Source organism: Biomphalaria glabrata, chromosome 14 (genome assembly GCF_947242115.1).
Source record: "Biomphalaria glabrata chromosome 14, xgBioGlab47.1, whole genome shotgun sequence".
NCBI lineage: Eukaryota > Metazoa > Mollusca > Gastropoda > Planorbidae > Biomphalaria > Biomphalaria glabrata.
Window position 1 is genome coordinate 31,934,357 of NC_074724.1, and position 22,581 is coordinate 31,956,937.

General features: G+C 34.4%; 1 protein-coding gene across 2 annotated transcripts; it reads right to left on the minus strand.

Moving 5' to 3' along the window:
* Positions 1 to 1,510: 1,510 nt before the first annotated feature.
* Positions 1,511 to 22,280, minus strand: LOC106068469 (cytochrome P450 3A4-like). Of its 2 annotated transcripts, none has more exons than XM_056009967.1 (8): positions 22,131 to 22,280; positions 11,217 to 11,577; positions 7,226 to 7,406; positions 6,483 to 6,621; positions 6,228 to 6,379; positions 5,302 to 5,606; positions 4,006 to 4,290; positions 1,511 to 3,580 (listed from the first exon to the last, which is right to left on the minus strand). In XM_056009967.1, exons 2-8 carry the CDS (start codon positions 11,574 to 11,576, stop codon positions 3,428 to 3,430), a joined length of 1,575 nt encoding a protein of 524 aa, XP_055865942.1. In that variant the 5' UTR covers position 11,577; positions 22,131 to 22,280; the 3' UTR covers positions 1,511 to 3,427. The 2 variants fall into 2 exon arrangements, with proteins under 2 accessions (XP_055865942.1, XP_055865941.1); XM_056009966.1 differs by having other exon boundaries at positions 22,077 to 22,164.
* Positions 22,281 to 22,581: the final 301 nt, after the last annotated feature.

Genomic DNA, 22,581 nt, shown 5'->3' on the forward strand with positions numbered 1-22,581 from the left:
CTTCTTCCAATGCTTACAATTCAGCATATAGCCCTCAAGAGCATCGAACTTCCATTATCTTTTCAAGGCAGATAGTGAAAAGTGTTGGTGAGAATAGGCAGTCGATCTTGTCTCATGACAACTGTGGTTTTAAACCAGTTACCAATGTTTATTATTCTTAAAGTACACTGCACTCTATAGTGGCCTACTTGTAGAGGTTCTGGATAACTTTTTTATGTTTTGATTGTACGTTTCCATTGTCGCCCAGAGTGCCCTACACTGTCAAAAGCTTTCTTGAAATCAATAAAGACATGAAAAAGATTCTGTTGAAGGTATTTCTCGCAGAGTATCCTGAGGTTTAGGATTTGTTCTGCTGTGCTGTGACCTTGTCTAAAGCCTGCTTTTTTTTTCCGTATATAATTTTGTCTGGTATCGGTTTTTACCCGGTTTAACATAACTTTCAACAGGACTTCTCTGGGAAGGCTTATGTCATAAGTTATGAGGCTGATGGTGTGGCAGTTTTGACAGAGTTGTAAATCGCCTATCTTTGGAAGGGTGATGATGAGTGATTGGGTCTAGGGCTTGAGCCATTCTCTTGACAAAAAGTGCATAAACCATGATTTCCACCCTGAATACACAAAAACATAACTACATTGCTTCTTAAGAGTAATATGCTATCAGAATAATTTTGCAATGGAATAAGTCTAATAACAACCAAAAAAAAAACAACAAATATTATTTAGCTGCTGACCTGCAAACTGTCACAGCACCTCTATGTCGAAAGTCAAGAACATTATTATGTAGTGTAATCTGATAGATTTAAAATTTTTTTTTTGAAAAACACATTTCATTAAAAAAAAAAGATCTGTCTTCTTCTTGCCAAAACAAAATTTTCCATTTTTTTTAAATACCCAGATTTGACTAATTCCTACTCAGTCTTAACTTCAATGACTTTCAATACCCTAACCCTTACCTAAAAAACATTTCAAAAGATTGAGTCAAAGGTTTTAGGTCATAATCCAATGTAAAAAGCTTTTTCTTTGGTTAGATCTTATATCTGTCACCTCAAGCAAAATATGTATGTATTTTACATATATATTATTATGTAAAATATTACATTCAAAGACTGCACCACAAACCAAGAGATCAGAGACAGGGTTACTGCAGCGATCAGTTCCATGATGACCTGCTAACTATTGTAAAAAAAAATGCAAGCTTAAAATCTATGGCCATATTACAAGATCTGCAGGGCTTGCAAAGACCTTCCTTCAGGGAACTGTACCAGGAAAAAGAAGAAGAGGCAGACAGAGAAAGCGATGGGAGGACAACAAAAAAGAATGGACGGACATGCCATTGAAAGAGGTTCTAAACAAGGCAAAAGACAGGGAGGAATGGAGAAAGACGGTTGACAAGTATTGCTTAGTGCCCCCAACAGATTAAGGGATAGGTAAAGGTAATTGTATTTTAAAACCTATATGGCAAATTGATATTTCTTTACGTTAAGCTGTTAGTGATCATACAAATAATTAACGAATTTGTTTCACAGCACTGTTTTATTAGTATACCAGAAAGTAGAATCATTTACTTAATCACATAAAATTCCAGTTAGCTTTAAATCCAATTTTAATAATGAAGGGCTAGAGGAATGTTTTCATGTATCTGAAAACATGTTTATTTAGCAGACAAAATGCTTTTCAAATATAAGAAGCATGTTAAATGTACATAATGTTCTTGGCATTATAATATTCTAAAGCAATAATAAGTTAGCATTATATGTATATTGACAATATCAATACAAATATATTTATAAATCATAACGACTTCAAAAACAGAGTTAACAATTTTAGTGGCGTGCTTGCAATGTACATCCCAAAAATGACACAACAGATAAAATAAATGAGGATGAGCTGCGAAGAGCAGGGTGCCAGGACATCAGTACTGTTATCACAAGTTCACAGAATGGCACTTGGTCAACTTCCACAAGATATTCTATATGATGATCTAACATAAGGCAGGTCGTCCACTTTTAAGGTATACTAATGTATGCAAACACGACATGAAGCTCTTCAAAGTTGGCAGCTACAGTTGGGAAAATGATGCACTGAATAGTTCCAGATGGAGAGAGCAAGCATAAAAAGAATGGTCCTGGATTGCAGATGGCATACACACCAGAAGTAGAAAGAAGGGTGAAAGTGCAACAAAGCCTGGTGATTAGAGATGACCAACTTGTGACCACATTCAAAGATTAGCCTCTTTAGTCACATAAGAAGTTGAAAAAGGGAAAAAAATCCTCTCTCAAGACATAAAATACCACAGATACATCAACAAACTAATAGTAGCAGAAACATCTTTTAATACATTCCTCATTTGACACTAGATGTTGAATAAGCAACATCAACATCAGACTAGCAGCGATTTAAAAACAATGTACATAAATGAAAAGAAACAATTTATTTGGTTATTTGGGAAATGAAAACTGCTAAGGACAATTTACAAAGATTATTAGCAAAATACAGTTTAACAATCTAAAACAACAACAAAACCTGAATTACAAGAAAAAAATAACTAAGCAAACAATATTCAGGTTTTGGTACATATACATAAAGCTTCACACACATAAAACTGTATGTGGCATATACATGACAATGTGATTTACACATATAAATAATATGATCAAGTGCTCATTCTATTGGAATAACATTTTATTTTGCATGTTCTATTACTAAAGCAGTACAAAAATAAATCTTATAGATCAACAAAATAATCTAATATACATTTTTCCTAAATGGTACTGGGCATTTAGTACTGGTATTTCATTTTTATATGGAAAAAAAATGAAAACTCAGAATTAACCAGACTATTTTTTTTTATTATAACACTTCAATATATAGCAGAGGTACATATAAAGCAAAATATATATGTAGTACAAGAAAAAAATTCTATTTCTAAAATTACAAAAATAAGAAAAGATAAGCAGGATTGAAAAAAAAAGCATTTATACAATGGAATGACAACATAAACTAATGGACATTCCAAAAGCAATAGCAAAATTTTTGTGTAAAAATAAAATTTCTGAGTACATGGAAATAAATTTAGTATGAAAGTCATACAAAATATTTTAACAAATTCCAACTTGAAACTGTTAATTTAAAAAAAACAAAATTCAAGCAAAGTGATTTCTAGCCTTTTTTTTTGTTTTGGATGTTCCTTCAGGTTTGAAAATGAGCCCGAAATCTCTGTGGGATAACTGAGGATGACAGTAGGAAGGGTTGACCTAGGGACAATTGGGTCGACAGTCCAGAGAACATACCACACAACCAGGCAGCCATCTTTCTCGACAGTCCATAGGACAGACTGTCATCTTATAACAAAGATTTGTTATTTACAAAAAAACTATTTTTGAAAATGTTGGTATGGCACTGACATAATTTACAAAAATTATAAGTTACTATTTTTCCCTGATCACTACATCCAGCTCAATGGCCTTTTTGGGTACAAAGAAACCATCTATATGTAAATATTCACATTCTGTTCCTATTTTAGGCTCTGTCCTCTCTGTCTGAATGAACCTCATATTTGACAGTAACAAACACAATACGACCTGCAAATGCAAAAACAACAGTCTGTTACCAACTAGGAATGTGCAAGACTCTCAGAGGAAAGATGTCTACTACTAATATATACTTTAGAAATGACTGAAAATTACTACACAAGATTTTAATCAAATTTAAAATTTAATGGTTCAAAATCTAGAATAAAACACAAAGAAAAATATTGAAACAGCACTTATGAAAGCTGCAAAGCATTTTCTTACAATTTTATTAAGAATAGATATTTCTAATAGATTAATATCTGTGATACTTTTTAAAGACTGAATTTTTTATTTACACTTAACAACAAATTTAATCTATTTCTCAAAAAGGTGGCATTAAATTTACATAATGTTTCATTTGAAATGTCCTTTTTTTGGTTGTAGATCTTGTATACATTTCTAACTGTTAAGAGAAGCTAAAATTACATCCAAACCTTAAGTTCCATCAATGCCAGTCTTTTCGCTACACACTGGCGTCTGCCAAATCCAAATGGTAAGAATGTGACAGGATCTATTTCTGATTTTCTTTGAGGAGAAAATCTCTCGGGGTCAAATTTGTAGGGATCAGGAAAATAATGTGGGTCTTTCACGATCTTGTAGATGGGGATAAAAATGGTGACCCCTTTTGGAATGGTGAACCCATTGTAGGTCCGCGTCTCTAAAGCTCGTCTTGTTATGTCTGGAGATGGGGGAAACATACGTAGTGATTCATAGATGACCTTCCAAGATAAAATCAAAGAATATATATTATTAAAAATAACATATAAAGTGAATAGAAATTAAATCTTTAGATAAAAATGGAAAAAAGCAACAACATTTTTTAATTTGGCCTTTAAAGGAAACTTTGATATTACATTTAAATTAAAATAAAACACAAAAAATACATTCAGTCAAAAATTTAAAAAGTAAAACAAGCCTGGCTTAGTAAAAGGGGAAGCAATTCACAAATAGATATATTTCAGTGTTTGATTAATTAATTTTTTTCTTTTGGTTGTGCGAAGGTGTTAAGAGCAGATGAGATAATCCTACACCAACACAGAACTACAAGTTGTAGATTATGAGAACTTTCAATGAATAATAATGTCAATAATATCCTCATCCACAGTATTCCATTATTTCTGTCTCTCTTTCCCATTTCAACACATATTCGCACAATTTTACATCCAAACTACGCTGTGCACATAACAGGAGGATTCTTTAAGTATATTTTTATAGCTCCCATAAATTTCCCTGCTTAAGGCTTTTTTTAATATTAAAAAAAAAATAATCAGTATATGTAATTAAACATTCCCATTCTTGGATCAAGTTGAAATTGTTTACAATTATTCATTCACCCTGAATGGAATGCGATGGATTGAAGATGTGGAAGCAGATCTGCAACAGCTTGGGGGTTAGGGTGTGGAGACGAAAGGCCCAGGAGAGATCTGAATGGAAGGATGTGTTGAAGCAGACCAAAGCCCTCCATGGGCTGTAACGCCACTGGGATGGATGGATATATTCATTGCCAAGGACATTGCATGAATAAATAAAAAAAATTAGCCAATTAGTGATAATTAATTAAATTTGCTTGTTCTTTTCCTACAAATCTCGGTTTGTGATCAAACACTCATAAATATCATAAATGAGAATAATTTTTACAACACAATAGGAGTTCTTTGAGAAGTTAAAACTGTATATTTTCTTCAATAAAATGAATGCTATTTCTTTCTTAGAATAATACCTTAACTTACTTGTGTCATATAAACCAATTTTGACAAGTCTTCATATCTGGGTGTAGTCTGACCTTGCATGACCTCATCTACCTCTTCTATAAGTTTATCTTGTATGTCTGGATGCCTGGCCAGCAGGTACAGTATCGAGGTCAAGGCTGTGGACGTTGTCTCGTAGGCAGCCAAGATCAAAATGGCAGAGTTGCCTATTACTTCATTGCGAGTGACCTTTCTGTCATCAGCTTTCAGATGTTTCCCTGTCTGATCATCCACCTCAGCGTCCAGTAGCATGTCCAGCATGTCCACATGAGATGGCTTTTTAAAGTCTAGAGAATAAATAGAAAATTAGTTCTTTTATTCTTTTTCTTTTTTTTTAATCATTAATATTTTAGATGCGGTTGGCCCTCCCTGACGAGCCAAGAAGTCCTGCAATGGTGTTGCCAAACATACCAATCCGACATAATACCCACAGTATCATCAATTCTGAATATCTGATGAGTTTTCATCCCAACTTATTTATAATTTGACTCAAAAACATTGTAAACAAAATGAAGTGTATAAATGCTCCTTCTTCCCTAGTGCTATTAGAGCATGGAATGAGTTGCCTGAGCTAGCCAGGAAAACCAGTGACTTATCAGAATTTAGGTCATTGGCTAATATGCATGACTAAATGCATGACACATAGGACATAATCATCTTCTTTTTTTCAAGTAGCGTTTGTATTATACAAGATTAAGAAGTGTTCCTCTAAGTTTGATTATACAAAGTTGACAACCTCATAGATTGGTATATTGGGGTATTTGCTTTGGATATTCATCATGAAGGTCCTGAATTCAAACAGTTTCTGCTTCCATCCACTGATGCCCTTCACGATGTTTGGAGGTAATTATTTTCATTTCTGAGGGAGTACTTATAACTTTTATAAAACAAAAACAAACAAAACTAACCTGGTTTAGATCGCTCTTGAAGTTTTCTATCAATGGAGTCTTTAATTAAGTTTAAAAAGTAGTTATTAGTTTCAGGTAAAATGGCATCGACTTGTTCATTGAAATATTTTAGCCCAAAAATCATTGCAGGGGGAAAGAACTCTCCAATAGATCTGTGAGAAAAAAAAACCCAGCTAAGTTATCTTGTTAAAGTCTTTTTACCCAGAAGAATGAAATAACTGAAATGGAAGAAAAAAAAAAAGAATAAACACATACCTAAGAATATCCTGCAGACGAGTGGCAGGAATGCGTATAAAATTGTTTATGTTGTATGAAAATTCACTGTTATCGTCTGTCAGAGCTTTTGAGTCAATGCTGAACCCCACACGGACTACAACATCAGACGTATATTTACCTATAATTTTCAAAGAAAAAAAATGTTTATTATTATAAAAGTTTTTTTTAAGCATCAAAAAGTTGGCAGCTAAAGAAATATTATGAACGCAATGATTGGTAAAGTAAGCCAGTGTTGGCTTTGATAATTTCTGGCTAATGAAAGAATACTAAGAATAAGTTGAGTCTTTCTTTATAGTTTTAATAATTCAAGTATCTTATCTTATTAATTACAGACGTTACTTCAAACGAGAAGATAATTAAATCCAACACGTTTCATGTATCAATCTAATCCTGCATGCTAACAGTGACTTTAACTCTGCTAAGTCGTTGGTTTTCCTGGCTGATTATGCAACCCATGCATGTCTAAAAATTGTACGTTGCAATGAGTTTCTGAGTGAGGTGTTAGTGTGTATCATTTTAAGATGCTTAGTCTTAGTTGCTAAGTGAAAGATATCATCATCATCATCAAACTCCATTAGAGTGAGGGCTTGAGAGGCTCAAGTGAAAGATATAGATCTATATAATTGTAAGGTCAAAAAACAAAAAAGATGCTAAAAACTAATAAGAAACATCTACCACATCAATTGAATCAGTTTCAAAAAATTCATTTATAAATTATTTACCAGCTGTAACTTTGAGAGGAATCAACTTTCCCTGAGCTTTGTATTTCTTAATCAACTCTAGCAATAGAGCAGCACTTGTGTTGACATGGTACAACATCTGTTTTAGTCTTTCGACCGTGAACATTGGTGACATCACACGACGAGATCTACGCCAATAGTCACCATTTAAGAAGAACAGACCCTGACATAATTATAAACATTTGAATTTCAATACATCAGAAGAAGTGATGTTAAATAATACAATCCTTGCAGTGAAGAAAAAAAAAAGGGGGGGGGGAAGTATAACTCATTTGGAGTGAAATATTTGAAGAATAAAAAAGGAAGATTGTGAAACTTTGAAACAAAAAAGTACTCCTTTCAGATCTGTAAAGGCCATCTGATTCTATGGCTAATGGTTAAAACAGGTGTCATGTGGCTAGCACAATGTCCAAATGCCTTTACTTTCCCCAACTATTGTCAGGTAATCAGAAGAGTTGGGTGGATTTGGGGGCTCTAATCTTATAGATCACAGACGTCACTATGCATTCCATGTGTCAACCTAGTCATGCATGTTAACCAGTGACTTTAATTCTAATTGTTGATTTTCCTGGCTAATTCAGACAACCTGTTCCATATGTTAATAGCACTAGGGAAGAAGGAGCACTTGTACATATTTGTCCTAGCATACAGAACAAGGAATGTGCCCTTATCTTCGTATTAGGTTTTGTTTTTCTATTTGTAAAATTATTGTTCAGTGTTTGATGTTGAGGGACCCCAAACAGAGGATTCATATTCTGATATTGGCCAAACCAAGGTTAAATAGCATTTTAGTATTATGTTCTTATTTGATTGATAGAAATTTCTTTTAATAAATCTTGATGTTCTGCTTGATTTTTTTAAAATAATTTCATCACTATGGGGAGTCCATGATAACTTTTCATTTATTATTACACCTAGATAGTTTGAGTTGTTAGTCCTTGAAACAGGTTTACCATTAATAAAATAAGTAGTTTTATTTGTTTTAGTTTTTTTGTTACTCTTAATAACTGGCATTATTCTGAGTGGATTAGGATGTATTGGGTTAGGTTACATTTATTCCACAGTAAAATTTTCCTTTTTGGTTTTATAAGACAATTTATTTTAACAATGTTAATGTTAGCGTTAAGAAGAGATCTAATATGTTGGTTCTAGTTGGTTAAGGGGCATCCATAGATTTGAGTCCTAGCCCAAGACCCCTCGGTTTGGAAGCCAAGTGATTTTCCACTCAGCCACAAAGACCCTTTTTTTTTTAAAAAAAAAAAAAGATTACATAAGACTTTTAACAATAAGATTGTACACAAGTCTTTTTCGACCCTCAATTAAATAATATAATATCTACAATTTACTATTAGTTGTACTATAGCAGAAATAGTTAGTAATGTCTTTCTTTATCTGGTTTAAAACAAAGTATTAGGATAGTAATAACGAATCTATAATCTTATCATTATGAATGTAAAAGAAAACAAAACAAGGAAACACAAACTCAAAATCGGCCCCCGACAGAACTTACTTAACTTAGCAATACAAATGTATCAAAAAATATTTTTTGGACAAAAATCTAAAACCATTTGCATAAATGTGTTAAAAATATAGTAAATAGTCCTCTCCTCTACTCAGGAGCCTCCCGTGTTTGTTACTATCAATAGTAAATAGTTGTAAAAGTGGTGTATTTTTATGAAAAAACTGCTTGCATAAGCGATTTAAAAAATTAGATTTTTCTCTTTCAGAAAAGAAAATAGTAGCCGTTGCATCAGAACTCTGATTGGTCTAAAATATTATGATGTCGGATTTTCACTATCTTTTCTAGTTTACGAGATCTAAACGGGATGGGAAGGACAGACATTCCACACAAAACTAATAGCGTCTTTTCCCATTTTAGTGGCCTCTTTCTTTACATAAATGTGCATTTCTAGGCCGTTCAAGTCCTAGGTTTTAACCCAAATATTAAGCTACAGATTGACTTTAAACATGAACCTTATCCAGTACTCTTTCACAATGATTTAGCATCTAGTTCAAAGGATTAGCAGGTTGACTAAATCAATTATAAGTGTAGCAGAGAAATCATGCTGACTTGAAAAAAAAAAACACGCTAGTAAAAATTTTTCAATCTGGTTGTTGACACCAGGATCTGTATTCAAAAGAAAACACTGTTAAACTAAAGAGTTTATAACAAAGGTTGGGAAGCTAGATCAAATTTTATTTATCTTGTTTAAACATCTGGTATAGTTTGAAGGACTACTTCCTAGCGCAGACTTTATTCTAAAGAGATTGAATCTGTCAGTCATTAAACTGACACACATAGTAGTGTTAGACTTGTAAAAAAAAATTCACTACTTTTAAAACACAGATGAAGTATGGAATTAATTTGAAATTGTTGATAAGTAGCGCCCCCCCCCCTCCCCCCACCAAAAAAAAACAACAACATCAGTTTGATAGGACTGGGATTGAGTGCAGTAGCCTTCCCTGATGGATCATAAGATCTTAGGATGCAACCAGCTATTTATTATTTTTTTTAAATAAAAAAAATGTAAGATAAGATATATTGGGAATTTTTTTTTTTTTTGAGTACATAAAACTAGTATTAAGTAAAAGACCATGCAATAAAGGGGGAGGGGGGCAGATCATGTACAGCTAGTCTTTTTCTTTGGCTGATGGTTTAACAAGTGTGTCTAATGGCCAACAAACAATTGCCTTTACTTCCGCAATGTGTGTCAGGTATCCATTAGAATGGGATGGACTCGGGCATCCTAAAAATCATGAAGTTCAAAATCCCAGTCATGACAGGGATACAACTCAAGACTCCACGTTTCAGAAGCCAATCATATCGAACTTAGCCAACATTCCTCAAAACAAGAGTAAAGTAGTATACATGTTTAAAATATATAGTAAAAATGTCATCACAACAATATATTATTCTTTAAAAACTAAGCTTCTTTATTATAACTAGAATAGTAGACATATAATATATATATACATATAATTTGTGGGCAGGTTCCAGGAGCATATACCAATTATGACAAATTGGCTACTGGCCAGAATTAAAACATATTACCCTCTAGTCAAATGAAGGAATGTGTGGCTACTCCTACTGACAATGCCTACTAAAAGATTGGCAGTGGTAAATAGATTCAAGTAAAGACAATAAAACTATTGCCTGACATTAAAAAGTAGTCTAACAGATTGTATGTCACAGTACATTTGATCAAGTGGATCTTAATGGGGTTTTAAACAAAAGTAAATCAAGTATTTATATTATTGAAATATTCAAATTTTCTAAAATTCATTAAGTAATCCTACAATTTTTAAAACATGACATGTCCCTTTTTTAAACATCTGAGTCATGCTTTATCTTTTTTTTTATTTTGATTCCCCAAGTTTTCCTTGTGTAGTCCTTGACTAGTTAACTTTATACACCTTTTCAAACCGTTCCTGCCACTCTTTCAAAACACAGCAGAGCTCAAACATTTTTGTGATAAAGAGATAAGAAAATTCTCTTATAATACTCTTACAAAGCCTTATATATATATATAATCTTCAGTTAGGTGAGCAATAACGACTATTAAAAAATGAAAAGATATTTGATCATTCTGGTGGTACGTAAACACCCTCATAAATAACTGACCAGGGTCAATGGTGAACTTTTTGGGATGTATAATCTTGAGTCAATGGGGACAGAGTTGTAAAAGGCTCAACTTTAAATCTATGTGAAGATTGAGATTTGAATTTGTGAATTTTTAGCATGTTCACTTGATCTGAAATGAATATGGTACCTGACATCTCTTGCGAAAGGTAATAAAAGAAAAGCTTGGAGATACTTGGGGTGAGCAGCCAAGATTTCTTTTCCTGGGCACACTAGGCTGACGAAAATCATTGGCAGTTTCCCCAAGGATCCTTTTGTGAGATATGGGATAACATTATGATCTTGAGGTCCCCAAAGGATCAAAACATTTTTAAAAAATCAATATCCACTTACTTCTACGACAACACTTAGAGAAGTGTTCCGTCCAACCCTGTCCACAAAATTGCTGAAGTCTTTTACCATGATGTGCTCAAGAAGTTTTGCGTCATATGTCACCAATGTAGGGCACCTGGGAAACATGCCGTAGATGCCATAGCTGTTTCCATACTTTAATCGCCACTCATCTAGCATCTTGGATAGGCCGTGCTTCCGCAGCTCGGGCAGGTGATTGATTATGGGCCATGGGGCAGGGCCAGGTATGCCAAAAGCTTTAAAGACTCCCACAAAACTAGTAGCATAGAAATAAAAAGCTGACAACAAGCCCACCAATACCAGCAGCCAAAGAGATACTTCTCCAAGTAGTGGGACATACATTCTAGAATAAGACAATTAAAAACAAGATTACAAAGAGAGTTTGTGTTACACAAACTCAGAGGCGGCCCCCGTCGAAGTCGGATCCCTGTCGGATCTGCATATTCGCAAATAATATTCAAGAGGTGATTTAATTTTGATGTAAAATGTTTTACACGTTTCGGATGTTCCTTCAGAGTTGAAGATAATTACTTCCTAGTCCAAACCTCCCGCAGGACGATGGGGGATGGGAGCGGGCAGGGTTTGAACCCTGGGCCATCCATAAATCTGAACGACAGTCCAGCGCGCAAACCGCACGACCAGGCAGCCATCCGATGGTCAAAAGTAATAATGTTTCAAAGATTCATTTGCCGTAAATTTAAATTTAATAAAAAAATAGTAGATTAGTTTTAGTATATTAAAACATTACAATATTGATCAAAACGTTTGGAAATGAAAATCTACACTTTTTTTTTACACTTTAAGTTTAGAAATTGAAATTCTACATCTTAATCTAGTCTATTTTAGTCTAAACTAGATCTAGAAATTCTAGATCTAGACTCTAAAATAATTTTAATTAGAATATAAATCCAGATCTAGATATACTGTAATAAAAATCTAGATCTAGTTTAAAAAATCTAGATTAGATCTAAATCAAGATATCATTCCTTTTTTAAACGCAAGTCACATAACGAGGCTTAATAAACATTACTATACCGAGTTCTTTTTTCATTTCATTTGAAGAATTAATTCCATATAACGTCAGAGGGAAAAAAAAACACTACGTCACACGGCCTAGCTAGACTAAAAATCGCCTTCATCTATAAGAGCCATTTATCGAGTGTTCATAGACTTTGGTGCACCGAGTGCGTTCTTTAATCATTTCATTTAAAGAATTCATTCCATATGACGTCAAAGGAAAAAAAAACACTACGTCACACGGCCTAGCTAGAATAAAAATCGCCTTCATCATTACGAGCCTTTTATAGAGTGTTCATAGACATTGGTGCACCGAGTGTGTTCTTTTAGCATTTCATTTAAAGAATTCATTCCATATGACGTCAAAGGAAAAAAAAAACACTACGTCACAAGGCCTAGCTAGACTAAAAATCACCTTTATCAACACGAGCCATTTCTCGAGTGTTCATAGACATTGGTGCACCGAGTGCGTTCTTTTAGCATTTCATTTAAAGAATTCATTCCATGTGACGTCAAAGGAAAAAAAAACACTACGTCACACGGCTTAGTTAGACTAAAATATGTTTTCATTAATACAAGCAATTTTTTCGAGGGTTAATAGACATTGGTGCACCGAGTGCGTTCTTTTAACATTACATTTAAAGAGTCCATTCATATGACGTCAAAGAAAAAAAAATTCCATTACCTCACAATAGGCTAGTACCGGTACCATAAAAAAAATGTCTTTATTTACACGAGATATTTAACGAGGGTTCATAGACATTGGTGCACTGAGTTCTAATAGATATTATTTAAAAAGGATCAAAGCCACATTGTTTTTGCGTTTTGTCTGTCAGTCGGTCTGTCCGTTATCTTGATATAAAAAAAACAACTAAAAGTTATTAAAAATTGATTAACCTTTATTTTACGTTTCAAAACATCGCAATAATTTTTAGGTATGAACACAATTGAAAAGTTTATATAATAGATTGTTCCGGATGTTTGTATAAATAGTAAAAGAAAAAGAGAATTTCAGATAAATGTAATACCGTTAATTAAATTTTTTGGATGGTCTCGTATAAAAATTAGATGTACTACAGCCACGTGGAGAGATTTTCATACCTTACTTTGGTGTTTGGATTCTGTTTTCCTTAAAAATCGGAACATAATATTAACGATAATTAGATTTTTTAATGTTTTAGGTAGAAAGTTAAATGTACTGTAAGAGAGTAGTGAGTTAAAATATTTTTCATAAAAATCCGTAAAAACATTATTTCGTAAATGAGAAGATTATTTGTTTATTAATTAGAAGAGGGAGTTCAAACAATTATTTGGCGTTAGTAGATTTTTAAATAAATTCGGAAATTTCTGGCGACGATTTGTAAGAAACAAAATCCGGAACTTTCTTTATCGATTACAAAACTTCTATGTTATGTTTTACAAGAAAATTAAATGTCTAAAAAGTAATTTTCAGTAATCAATTCTAGTAAATTACTTTTTTTAAAAGCCTTATGCGATTTCAAACAATCATTAGGCATAATTCATGTTTTATAAAACAATATCCGGAACATTTTTACACTTAATGAAATATAAGTCAGTATAGAGATTATGATTTAGCATTAATATGCTATTTACATAAAAAACGGAACAACATATTATTGATAATGTGTTTTTGCAACGTTTAAGCATGGAAATTGAATGTAATATAAGTTAGAAGAGCAAACAAACATTTGTTGGCGTTGATTAGTTTTGCACAAAAAAATCCGGAACAATCAATTTTAGATACTTAAAACTATTGAGATGTTATGGGAGGAACATTAAAGGGTAAATCCGATTTTCAATAGCTTTTAGAGTTCTAGTTTTTTAAATCTAATCGTGACGGACAGACCGACCAACAGACAAAACGCACAAAAATAAGCTTCTTTTATTCGGATGGGGGCACTAAACAAAAAATAAATAAAATCTGATTTTTAAAAAAAGTTTAAGGAATTGGTTTAGCACCTGATCATGTTGCGACGTTACGCTACTGCACGAAAATCGCTGCATAAAAAGTCCATTTAAAAAAATGTGCGTGATATCTTATCTTATCTTATATAATACAGACGTTACTTCAAAAAAGAAGATGATTACGTCCTACGCGTCATGCATTTAGTCATGCATATTAACCAATGACTTAAATTCTGCCAAGTCACTGGTTTTCCTGGCTAGCTCAGGCAACCCATTCCATGCTCTAATAGCACTAGGGAAGAAGGAGTATTTGTACAAATTTGTCCTAGCATATTTACATACAAAGTGCATTATTAGCCTTTATAAACAAACAGAAATGTTTTCTTTTAATTTTAGCAGCTAGTTGACCAGAAAAAACGTCTTTAACTATTATTTGTATTTGTTGTAAACATTTCCTGTACATTTTAAAAATATATTTGACTTAGTGATACTGAAAATACACAAAAATTGTCCATCTTTGTTAGCATATTGTAACATTGCCTCCCTTACATTTACGTAATTGTTTTAGAATTGGTGTATTTTTATGAAAAAATCGCTTGCATAATTAATTTTATAAATTAAACGGTTTGCTTTTAGAAAACCAAAAGTAGCCGTTGCACCTAAACTTTTCAAGCCGGATTTAATGATGAAATAATATTTTTCATATCTCTTCTAGTTTTCGAGATCTGAGTGTGACAGACGGACAGACGGACAGACGGACATTTTGCACAAACCTAATAGCGGCTTTTCCCCCTTACGGGGGCCGCTAAAAAAAATGTTCATTGTTACATTTGAGTCTTCAGAAAACTACACTATAGATCTAGATCTAAATATTTATAATTTAAATGTAGACTATATAATAATGGGGAGGCGTGGTGGCTGAGCGATAAAGTGCTTGGCTTCTGAACCAGGGGTCCTGGGTTTGAATCCTGGTGAAAACTAGGATTTAAAATTTTGGGATCTTTGGGCGCCTCTGAGTCGACCCAGCTCTATGAGTAGGGCATGTATCCCATATGGGAGACAAACATATGCCAAAGGCAGTCTTTTTTGGTGAGCTAAAAGGTAGTCGTCGACATATGCTTGCCCTGAATGTAGGTTACAGCTGGGGCTGCGCAGCCACGGGAAATACTGCATTCCTCACTAATCTTAGGACCCGAAGACAAGCTTATTATTATTAAACTTATTAGAATTTACTTAATAATTTAATTTTAATATTTAGATATCATAAAGACAAGTGGTTTAATTAAAAGACTACCGACTCTAGATCTAATTAAAATCTAAACTAGATCTAGCTTTAGTACATCTATATAGTATATATAGAGTAGTTTATGCTATTCGGACACCTATATGCCCAAATGTGTAAGTTTGACTTTGACAGCGCATTATTTTACAATGGTTCGACATAGAAAAGAAAATGAACTATCAAAATCTTCTTTAGTTAAAGGAGAATAAGGATGACCACTTATATTTGTACCCCTAACCTATATTTGTTATTATATTTAAGGTCAAAGAGGCTGTGTGTTTACATTTAATTCGGACAAATTTGACCCACATTATTTGATTCCGGACACCATAAAATTTATTTTGGACAGTCTCTATATTTAGGCATCAATAAACTCAGATTTTAATTCTATATTAACATTAACTAAATTTTAAGATCCCCAGGCATAGCCCCTCACATTAAATCATTAAGATGTTTTCAAATTATGCATAAATACGAACAGAAAAAAAAAAATATAAAAACACACTTATTCTACCAAAATTAGGTCACTGGGATAGTGACTTCTGCACCGACTTTTTGACTTATTTTATGTTTGCATGATTAGATGTGTGTTGAATGATTGTGTTTTTTGTTTATTAATTTAATAAATTTCTAATACAGATGATCTTTTGTAGTATAGTACAGGTTAGGATCTATAGCCATTCTTGCCTATATAGCTGATCCCTCTATATTTTCTCTATATCTTCTTCTTCTTCTAGCCAGCTTTATTGCTGCTGAGCTGTGAGCTCTTTTGCAGACTGCACCAAGGAAAAAAAGTGTGCTGTTTTCTTCAGTTGTTCAGCACTGCCGTACAGGGTGTTGGTTATGTTGGGCTGTAGTGGAAGTAGGGTCTGCCAAAGGTGGATTAGGGAGGGGCATTCAAAGAGGATATGATTTACGGTTTCAAAGGGGTGGGCGCAGTATCTGCAAAGGGGGAGTTGTGTGGAGTTTATTTTGTTCAGGTGGTAATTTAATAGTGGTGTGTGTCCTGTTCTTAGTTGGAAAATTGTAGATTGTTCTTTGCAGGGGAGGAAGTTAATGCTGTCCAGTTTGTTAGGCGAAGTCATTTCTTTGTACATGGCTCTGCCTGTGTTTCCTGATGCCCATTAGTTGAGCCACTCCTCTTTGTGGATTGTTGACTAACATTGACCTTAGGGTGAGGTAGTTAACAGGTCTATCTGGTTGTTCCATAGATGAACCTGCCTTTGATAGCTTATCTGCCTTTTCATTTCCCATGATGCCAATGTGTCCAGGGATCCACTGTAGTGTGATATTGATATTTAAATTTGATATTATCTGATGGATTATCACAATTAGTGTTGTCAACTCTCTTGGGCTGTTTTAGGTGCTGCTGTTAAGTGCTTGCAGAGTAGATTGGGAGTCTGTAAAGACAACAATATCTGATGGTGGTTGCACTCCTTCATATAATTTGTTTTCCACTGCCTGTAGTGCTATGGTAATTGCCTCAATTTCATCTTGGAAGTTTGAGCAGTAATCGCCACAGGGTGCACTTATCTCAAAGTGTTTATTTTTAGGGAAGATCAGGAGGGCACCAAGACCAGCATTGATGGTGGCTTTGAAAGCTGATCCGTCTGTATATATATGGATAGCTGTTTTTTGATAGCTTTCAATTGTTTCAAGCGTGCCAACTTTGAGCTCCAGTGGATTTGATTCTTTTGTTAAGGTGTTATTTAGTAAATGTGTTTTGATGGTTGGTTGTTTGTAGTTTTGTAGTTTAGTCCGGTAATCTGGTAATTTTTTCTCTGTTATTGGGTAGGTGATGTTTTAGGGCTAGTTCGTCAGTAAGTTGGATCTGAAACCTTTGCTTTTTTTTGTTGTTTTTCCTATTTCTCTGTGTTAGTAATTTATTAGGATGATCGTCCTCCAACCTTCTGTATCTCTCAATAGCTTCTAATGCTTCTCTGTTGCGCCTTAACTTAAGAGGTTCAATATTGTAGTCTATTTCAATGCTGCTGTTGGAGTAGTTCTCATAGCCCCACTAATTAGCCGCAAGGCTTGGTTTTGGATTGTGTCTAATGATGATTGATAGATTTTGTGGGCAGCTACGTGTATGGAGAGACAGTTATTTATTACAGATCTGACGTATCTGACTGTCTTAAGGTTTTCTTTTCAGCTCCCCAGGATGTTCCTGCTAGGTGTTTTATTATGTTTAATCTTTGTGATGCCTTTTCTTTTAAATCTGCCATAAAGTGTTTTAGAGACAGCCTTTGGTCTAGTTTTACACCAAAATATGTTGGATTTTCTTCTTCATTTATTAGCTGTGAGTCTATTTTTAGGATGTAGTTTCTTTTTGCTGTTTTGTTGCTGTGGCTAAAGATTGAATAAACTTTTCTTTGTTTATTTCCATTTTCCATAATTTTGAATAAGTGGAGATAGTTGTAAGGGCTCTATTTAGTTTGGATCTAGTCAACACTGGATATTTCTCTGTAGTCCAAATTAAAAGGTTGTCTGCATAAAGTGCGGTAGGTCATTCATGAAGATTAGAAAGAGAGTGCAGCTAAGGGCTGAACCTTGTAGTAGTCCTTCTTCCAAACTTTTTTTACTAGAGATGGCACCTTCGAATCGGGTTTAGAGACAGCCTTTGGTCTAGTTTTACACCAAAATATGTTGGATTTTCTTCTTCATTTATTAGCTGTGAGTCTATTTTTAGGATGTAGTTTCTTTTTGCTGTTTTGTTGGGTTCTGTTTTTTAAGAATGCCCTGATCCAGCTGTACATTTTTCCATGGATGCCCATTTTTTTCATCTTCAAAAATATACCTTTTCTCCACATTCTATCATAGGCTTGTTGCAAATCTATAAATATTGCAGTAGTGTGCTTGTTTACATGAAACCCTTCTACTGTGTCCTGGATAAAACGAAAGAGGTGGTCTTCTGTTCTACTTGCTTTCCTGAAGCCAGCTTGTGCATTGTGGAGTGAGCAAGTACTTTCTAACCACCAATAAAGTCGGTTATTGATCATTTTTTCTGCCATTTTGCCAATGTTGAATGTTGGAGATATTGGTCTATAACTTTTTGGGTCTCCAGGTGGTTTATTTTTCTTTAAAATGGGTATTATGTTTGCGGTTCTCCATTCCTGTGGTATGTCTCCAGTTCTCCATGTATGGTTGATAAAGTTAAGTATACAGTTTTGGGCCTGTGGTCCTAGTCCCCGGATCATTTAATTTGTTATTTTATCGGTCCAGGGGATTTTCTTGACTTGAGGCTTTTTAGGGCAGTATTGAGCTCATGTAGAGTGAAGGGAGTGTCAAAGATCTGAAAGTTGGAGCTTTTTCTTCTTTCTTTAAGAAATTACTAAAGGCCTGGCCCAGTTGTTTTCTTGGCTTTGACTTGTTAATGCTGACAAAATATTTATTGAAGGTTTCAGCCTTTTTAAGGTTTTCTGTTATTACGTCGTCAGTGCCTGTGATAGTAAGTGTATGTGTTTTGAGTGGCTGGTAGTGCAGTGTGTGTGCCTGTGTATGAAATGACCAGTGGACCTTGAGTGTACATGGTTGAATGAACAACAGTGTGTCTGGACTGTGTGTAAAAGGAAGTGAGTTTAGAGAACAAGTGGCTGGAGTAAAGAGTATAAATAGAGACTAATAAAATCATTGTGTTTATTGAAGCTCATGTTGTTTTAGTGTCTATTACAGTGTCTTTTATAGGTTGGGGGTTTGTTATTTGTTTCTTTCCTGCTAGCCGGTGCATAAGGGTCCAGGCCTTTCGACCATCCTTGTTTAGATCTAGTTGTTTGCATGTTGTGGTCCACTTTTTCATTTTTTCAGTTTTAATTTTGTATCTTATAAGCCCTGTCAATTTGTTGTACGTTGTCTTGTTCTCTCTAGTAGTTTTTTTTTCTATAGTCTAAGTGGCCATGTTTCTTCTTTTACTAATTTATCTAATGCTTGTGTCCAAAAAGGTTTGTATTTCTTAACTTGGCCTCGAGGGATGTGTTTTTTTGCTGCTTGTAAGATGTTGGAGACTATAGTTGTGTAGGTTGAGTTGACGTCTGTCTCCATTATGCTTGGTGTCTGTTTCTTGTGAAAAAGCTGCCCAGTTAGCTTTTTTATAGTTCCATCTAGTTATTTTGCTGGATTGGTATCTACCTGGCATTCCAATATTGAGGAGTATAGGCCTGTGGTCACTACCTATGTCTTCAAGAACTGTTATTTTAGAAGAGTCGGTAATGTCTGTAGAGATAAAAGTTAGGTCAGGTCTGCTAGTTGTGTTGTGTGCTTTGTGGAGAAATATTGGAGGTGAGGTTTTGTTAAGCAGAAGTTGTAGGTTAGAGGCATTTGTTACATCCTCTATTTCTTTGCCACGCTTGTTGTAGTATGGGTAGTCTAGGGAAGGTGTGTGTGCATTAAAGTCGCCAGCTATTATTGTCCTTGTGTAGTGTGGTAGTTGTAGGTCTATATCTGCTGTTGATGATGGTGGGCAATAGAAGTTTTGATGGTGTACTTAGTTCCTCCTCTCCAAAGAAGTATTTCCTGCATGTCGATATCTGTATTGTTCTGTACTTATTTTACTGTTGCTTGTGTGTCGTTTCTTATGAGGGTCATAATTCCCTGGCATTTGGTGCAAAGGCATCTGTACTATGTGTAGCCTGTGATGTGTATATCATGCTTCTTGGAGTTCTGTTGTCTTGTTTTGTAGGCCTAAGATGTTGAGTTGCAAAAGGTTTAGGTGTTTGCTGCTTGTCTGTTTTTTATTTCCAGTAGCCGACTTATCACAGGCAGTCCAGGAAGGACTGTCAATGCCAGGGGTGAAAGTAGGGATAAGCACCCACTTTCAAAGAAATGCTCCCATGGCTTGCGTCTCTAAATGCCTCTGACAGTCAAATCCAGCTCCTGGCCTTCACGTGTGATTTTCCCAAAAATCCGTCGGAACCTGTTTTTACAAACTGACAGGAGAAGGGATGAAAGGCGGAACACTGGCACCTCCAAACCAGTTTAGCTTCGTGTTGATGGGGCACATCAGCCTGAATAATGCAACCCATATAGGAGAAGGAAAACTCTGACTCCAAACCTCCACTTTGTGGCGATACTCCCCCGTGTGAGTATCGGGGCTAGGAAATGACCACCAAGAGAAATAAATAACCCCACTAGTTGCCTTTCACTAAGTGAATAATAGTGGACCTTCCCCCCTCTAGGTGCTTTTTGACGGAGGTCTGGATTGCACTACACAAGACGGAGGTCCTTGTTTCACTACACTCTAATACTAGATATAAACCCATCATGAAGTGTTTTTTTCTGGATCTGGTGAATGTGATATCGTGAAGGGGCCTGGATCCAGGATGTGACGATTCCACAGAGCATACCCAGGGCACAGTCCACTTTAAGCTTTCTACTGCAGAAAAGTTCCATTTGGAGAGCTCTATGGATGGCGGAGAATGGACCATTGGCTAACCCCACCTTGTCCCATGGATATTCCGGTTACAGTCTTCAGACCTAGATGTTTCCTTTTATGTCAGTATTGGAGAAAATTGCCAAGACCGAAAACTCCCTTAAAATGCGGGGACTATATATTTTTAAAAAGCCTGAGGAAACACCCAGCCTATACTAAACTAAATATTTTCTCTATATAAATCTAGATCTATCTAGTAGGTCTAGATCTAAGCATTTAACTTCATTCAATGTACCAAACTCACTCCAAACATTTGCCCATTTATTCACTATTAAAAAAACAACAACAAACGAACAAATATAATATAATCTGTTCAGCACCTAGTTTATAGCATTAGTTATTTAGCGACGCACCATAGAAGACATATATTGAACGGGACTAGTGATGTTTGGGATATTTTGGGTTAGAGACTGGAAAATCAGTTAGCGATAGAATTCTCTAGGGTAAAGACATGTTTATTTGACAGAGACTTTTACTGTGGCCTTTTCTTGGAATAAATATATTATGAATTGTTCATCAGTGTTGACCACATCTCTTTACTCGTTAAATCGATCGTCTTGTTTATTCTGTATTGTTGAGCAACTACATTGAATACACCCGAACAATAAAACTCAAACGCTTGCAGAGTAATTGATTGAAATTCAACAGTCATCTCTATAGTTGACCTCAAGACAGCCTGAACAAGTACATCACAAAGATCATTAACATTGATGTCCAAAACTGGCTGTCCGAAATAAATTTGGTAAGAAAATCGTAATTTAGATCTAATTCCCTATTAATTAATTTTTTTTTATAATGGAATCAAACAACTTGATTTATAACTCAAATAAATGAGCTAAAAAAAAAACAGAATAAATATTGCCGAGCTCATTAGTATAGACTTACTCACTTAGGCTGACTTAGCCAATCAAAAAATATACTATAGTTATATTTATAGTCTTAACCCTAGGCTAGGCCGGGCCTAGGCCTGGGCTGTGAAGAGGTTCAGAATCATCAATCATTGGAAAATGGACAAGCACATTATTATATAATACAGAGCGCTAGTTTTATAATAAATATTAAAATAATTATTTAATGACCACAAAAACAGCGAATGTCTGGATTAAATAAACTACTATATATATATATATATATATATATATATATATATATATATATATATATGTATATCTAGATTTAGATCTATACTTACACTAACTAACTAACTTCTTACTCTCCTCACTACTCACAGTGTAGATCTACTTACTTTGTTTGGAAGTCAGAAGAGTAATTTTAAACTTCTAAATAAAAGAATTGTGTCTATTATCTAGATCTAAGTCAAGGTAGACAACTAGATGAAAAAAACACTCTATGGTTATAAAATGATAATAATTAAAATAACCGTATTAATAACGCTAATGGAAAACAAAAGGCAACCTTTAAAATCTGATAGATTTGTAAAATAAATATTAAAATTTAGACAGATCGCTATAGTCTAAAGATAAGGATATTATTCAGATTGCACCATCAGTTGTAACAGTTTATATTTCGCGGATACACTTTCAATGTTTTGTATAGTTCAGTGCTATATATCTTTTCCCAGAGCTTTTCATCATCGTTATATTCAGTGGCGTCTCAATGGGGGTGCGGGTCCGGGTCGAACAAGGTGATACCCATCTGGGGGAGTACATCTCTCCAATACACAAGAAAAATAAAAT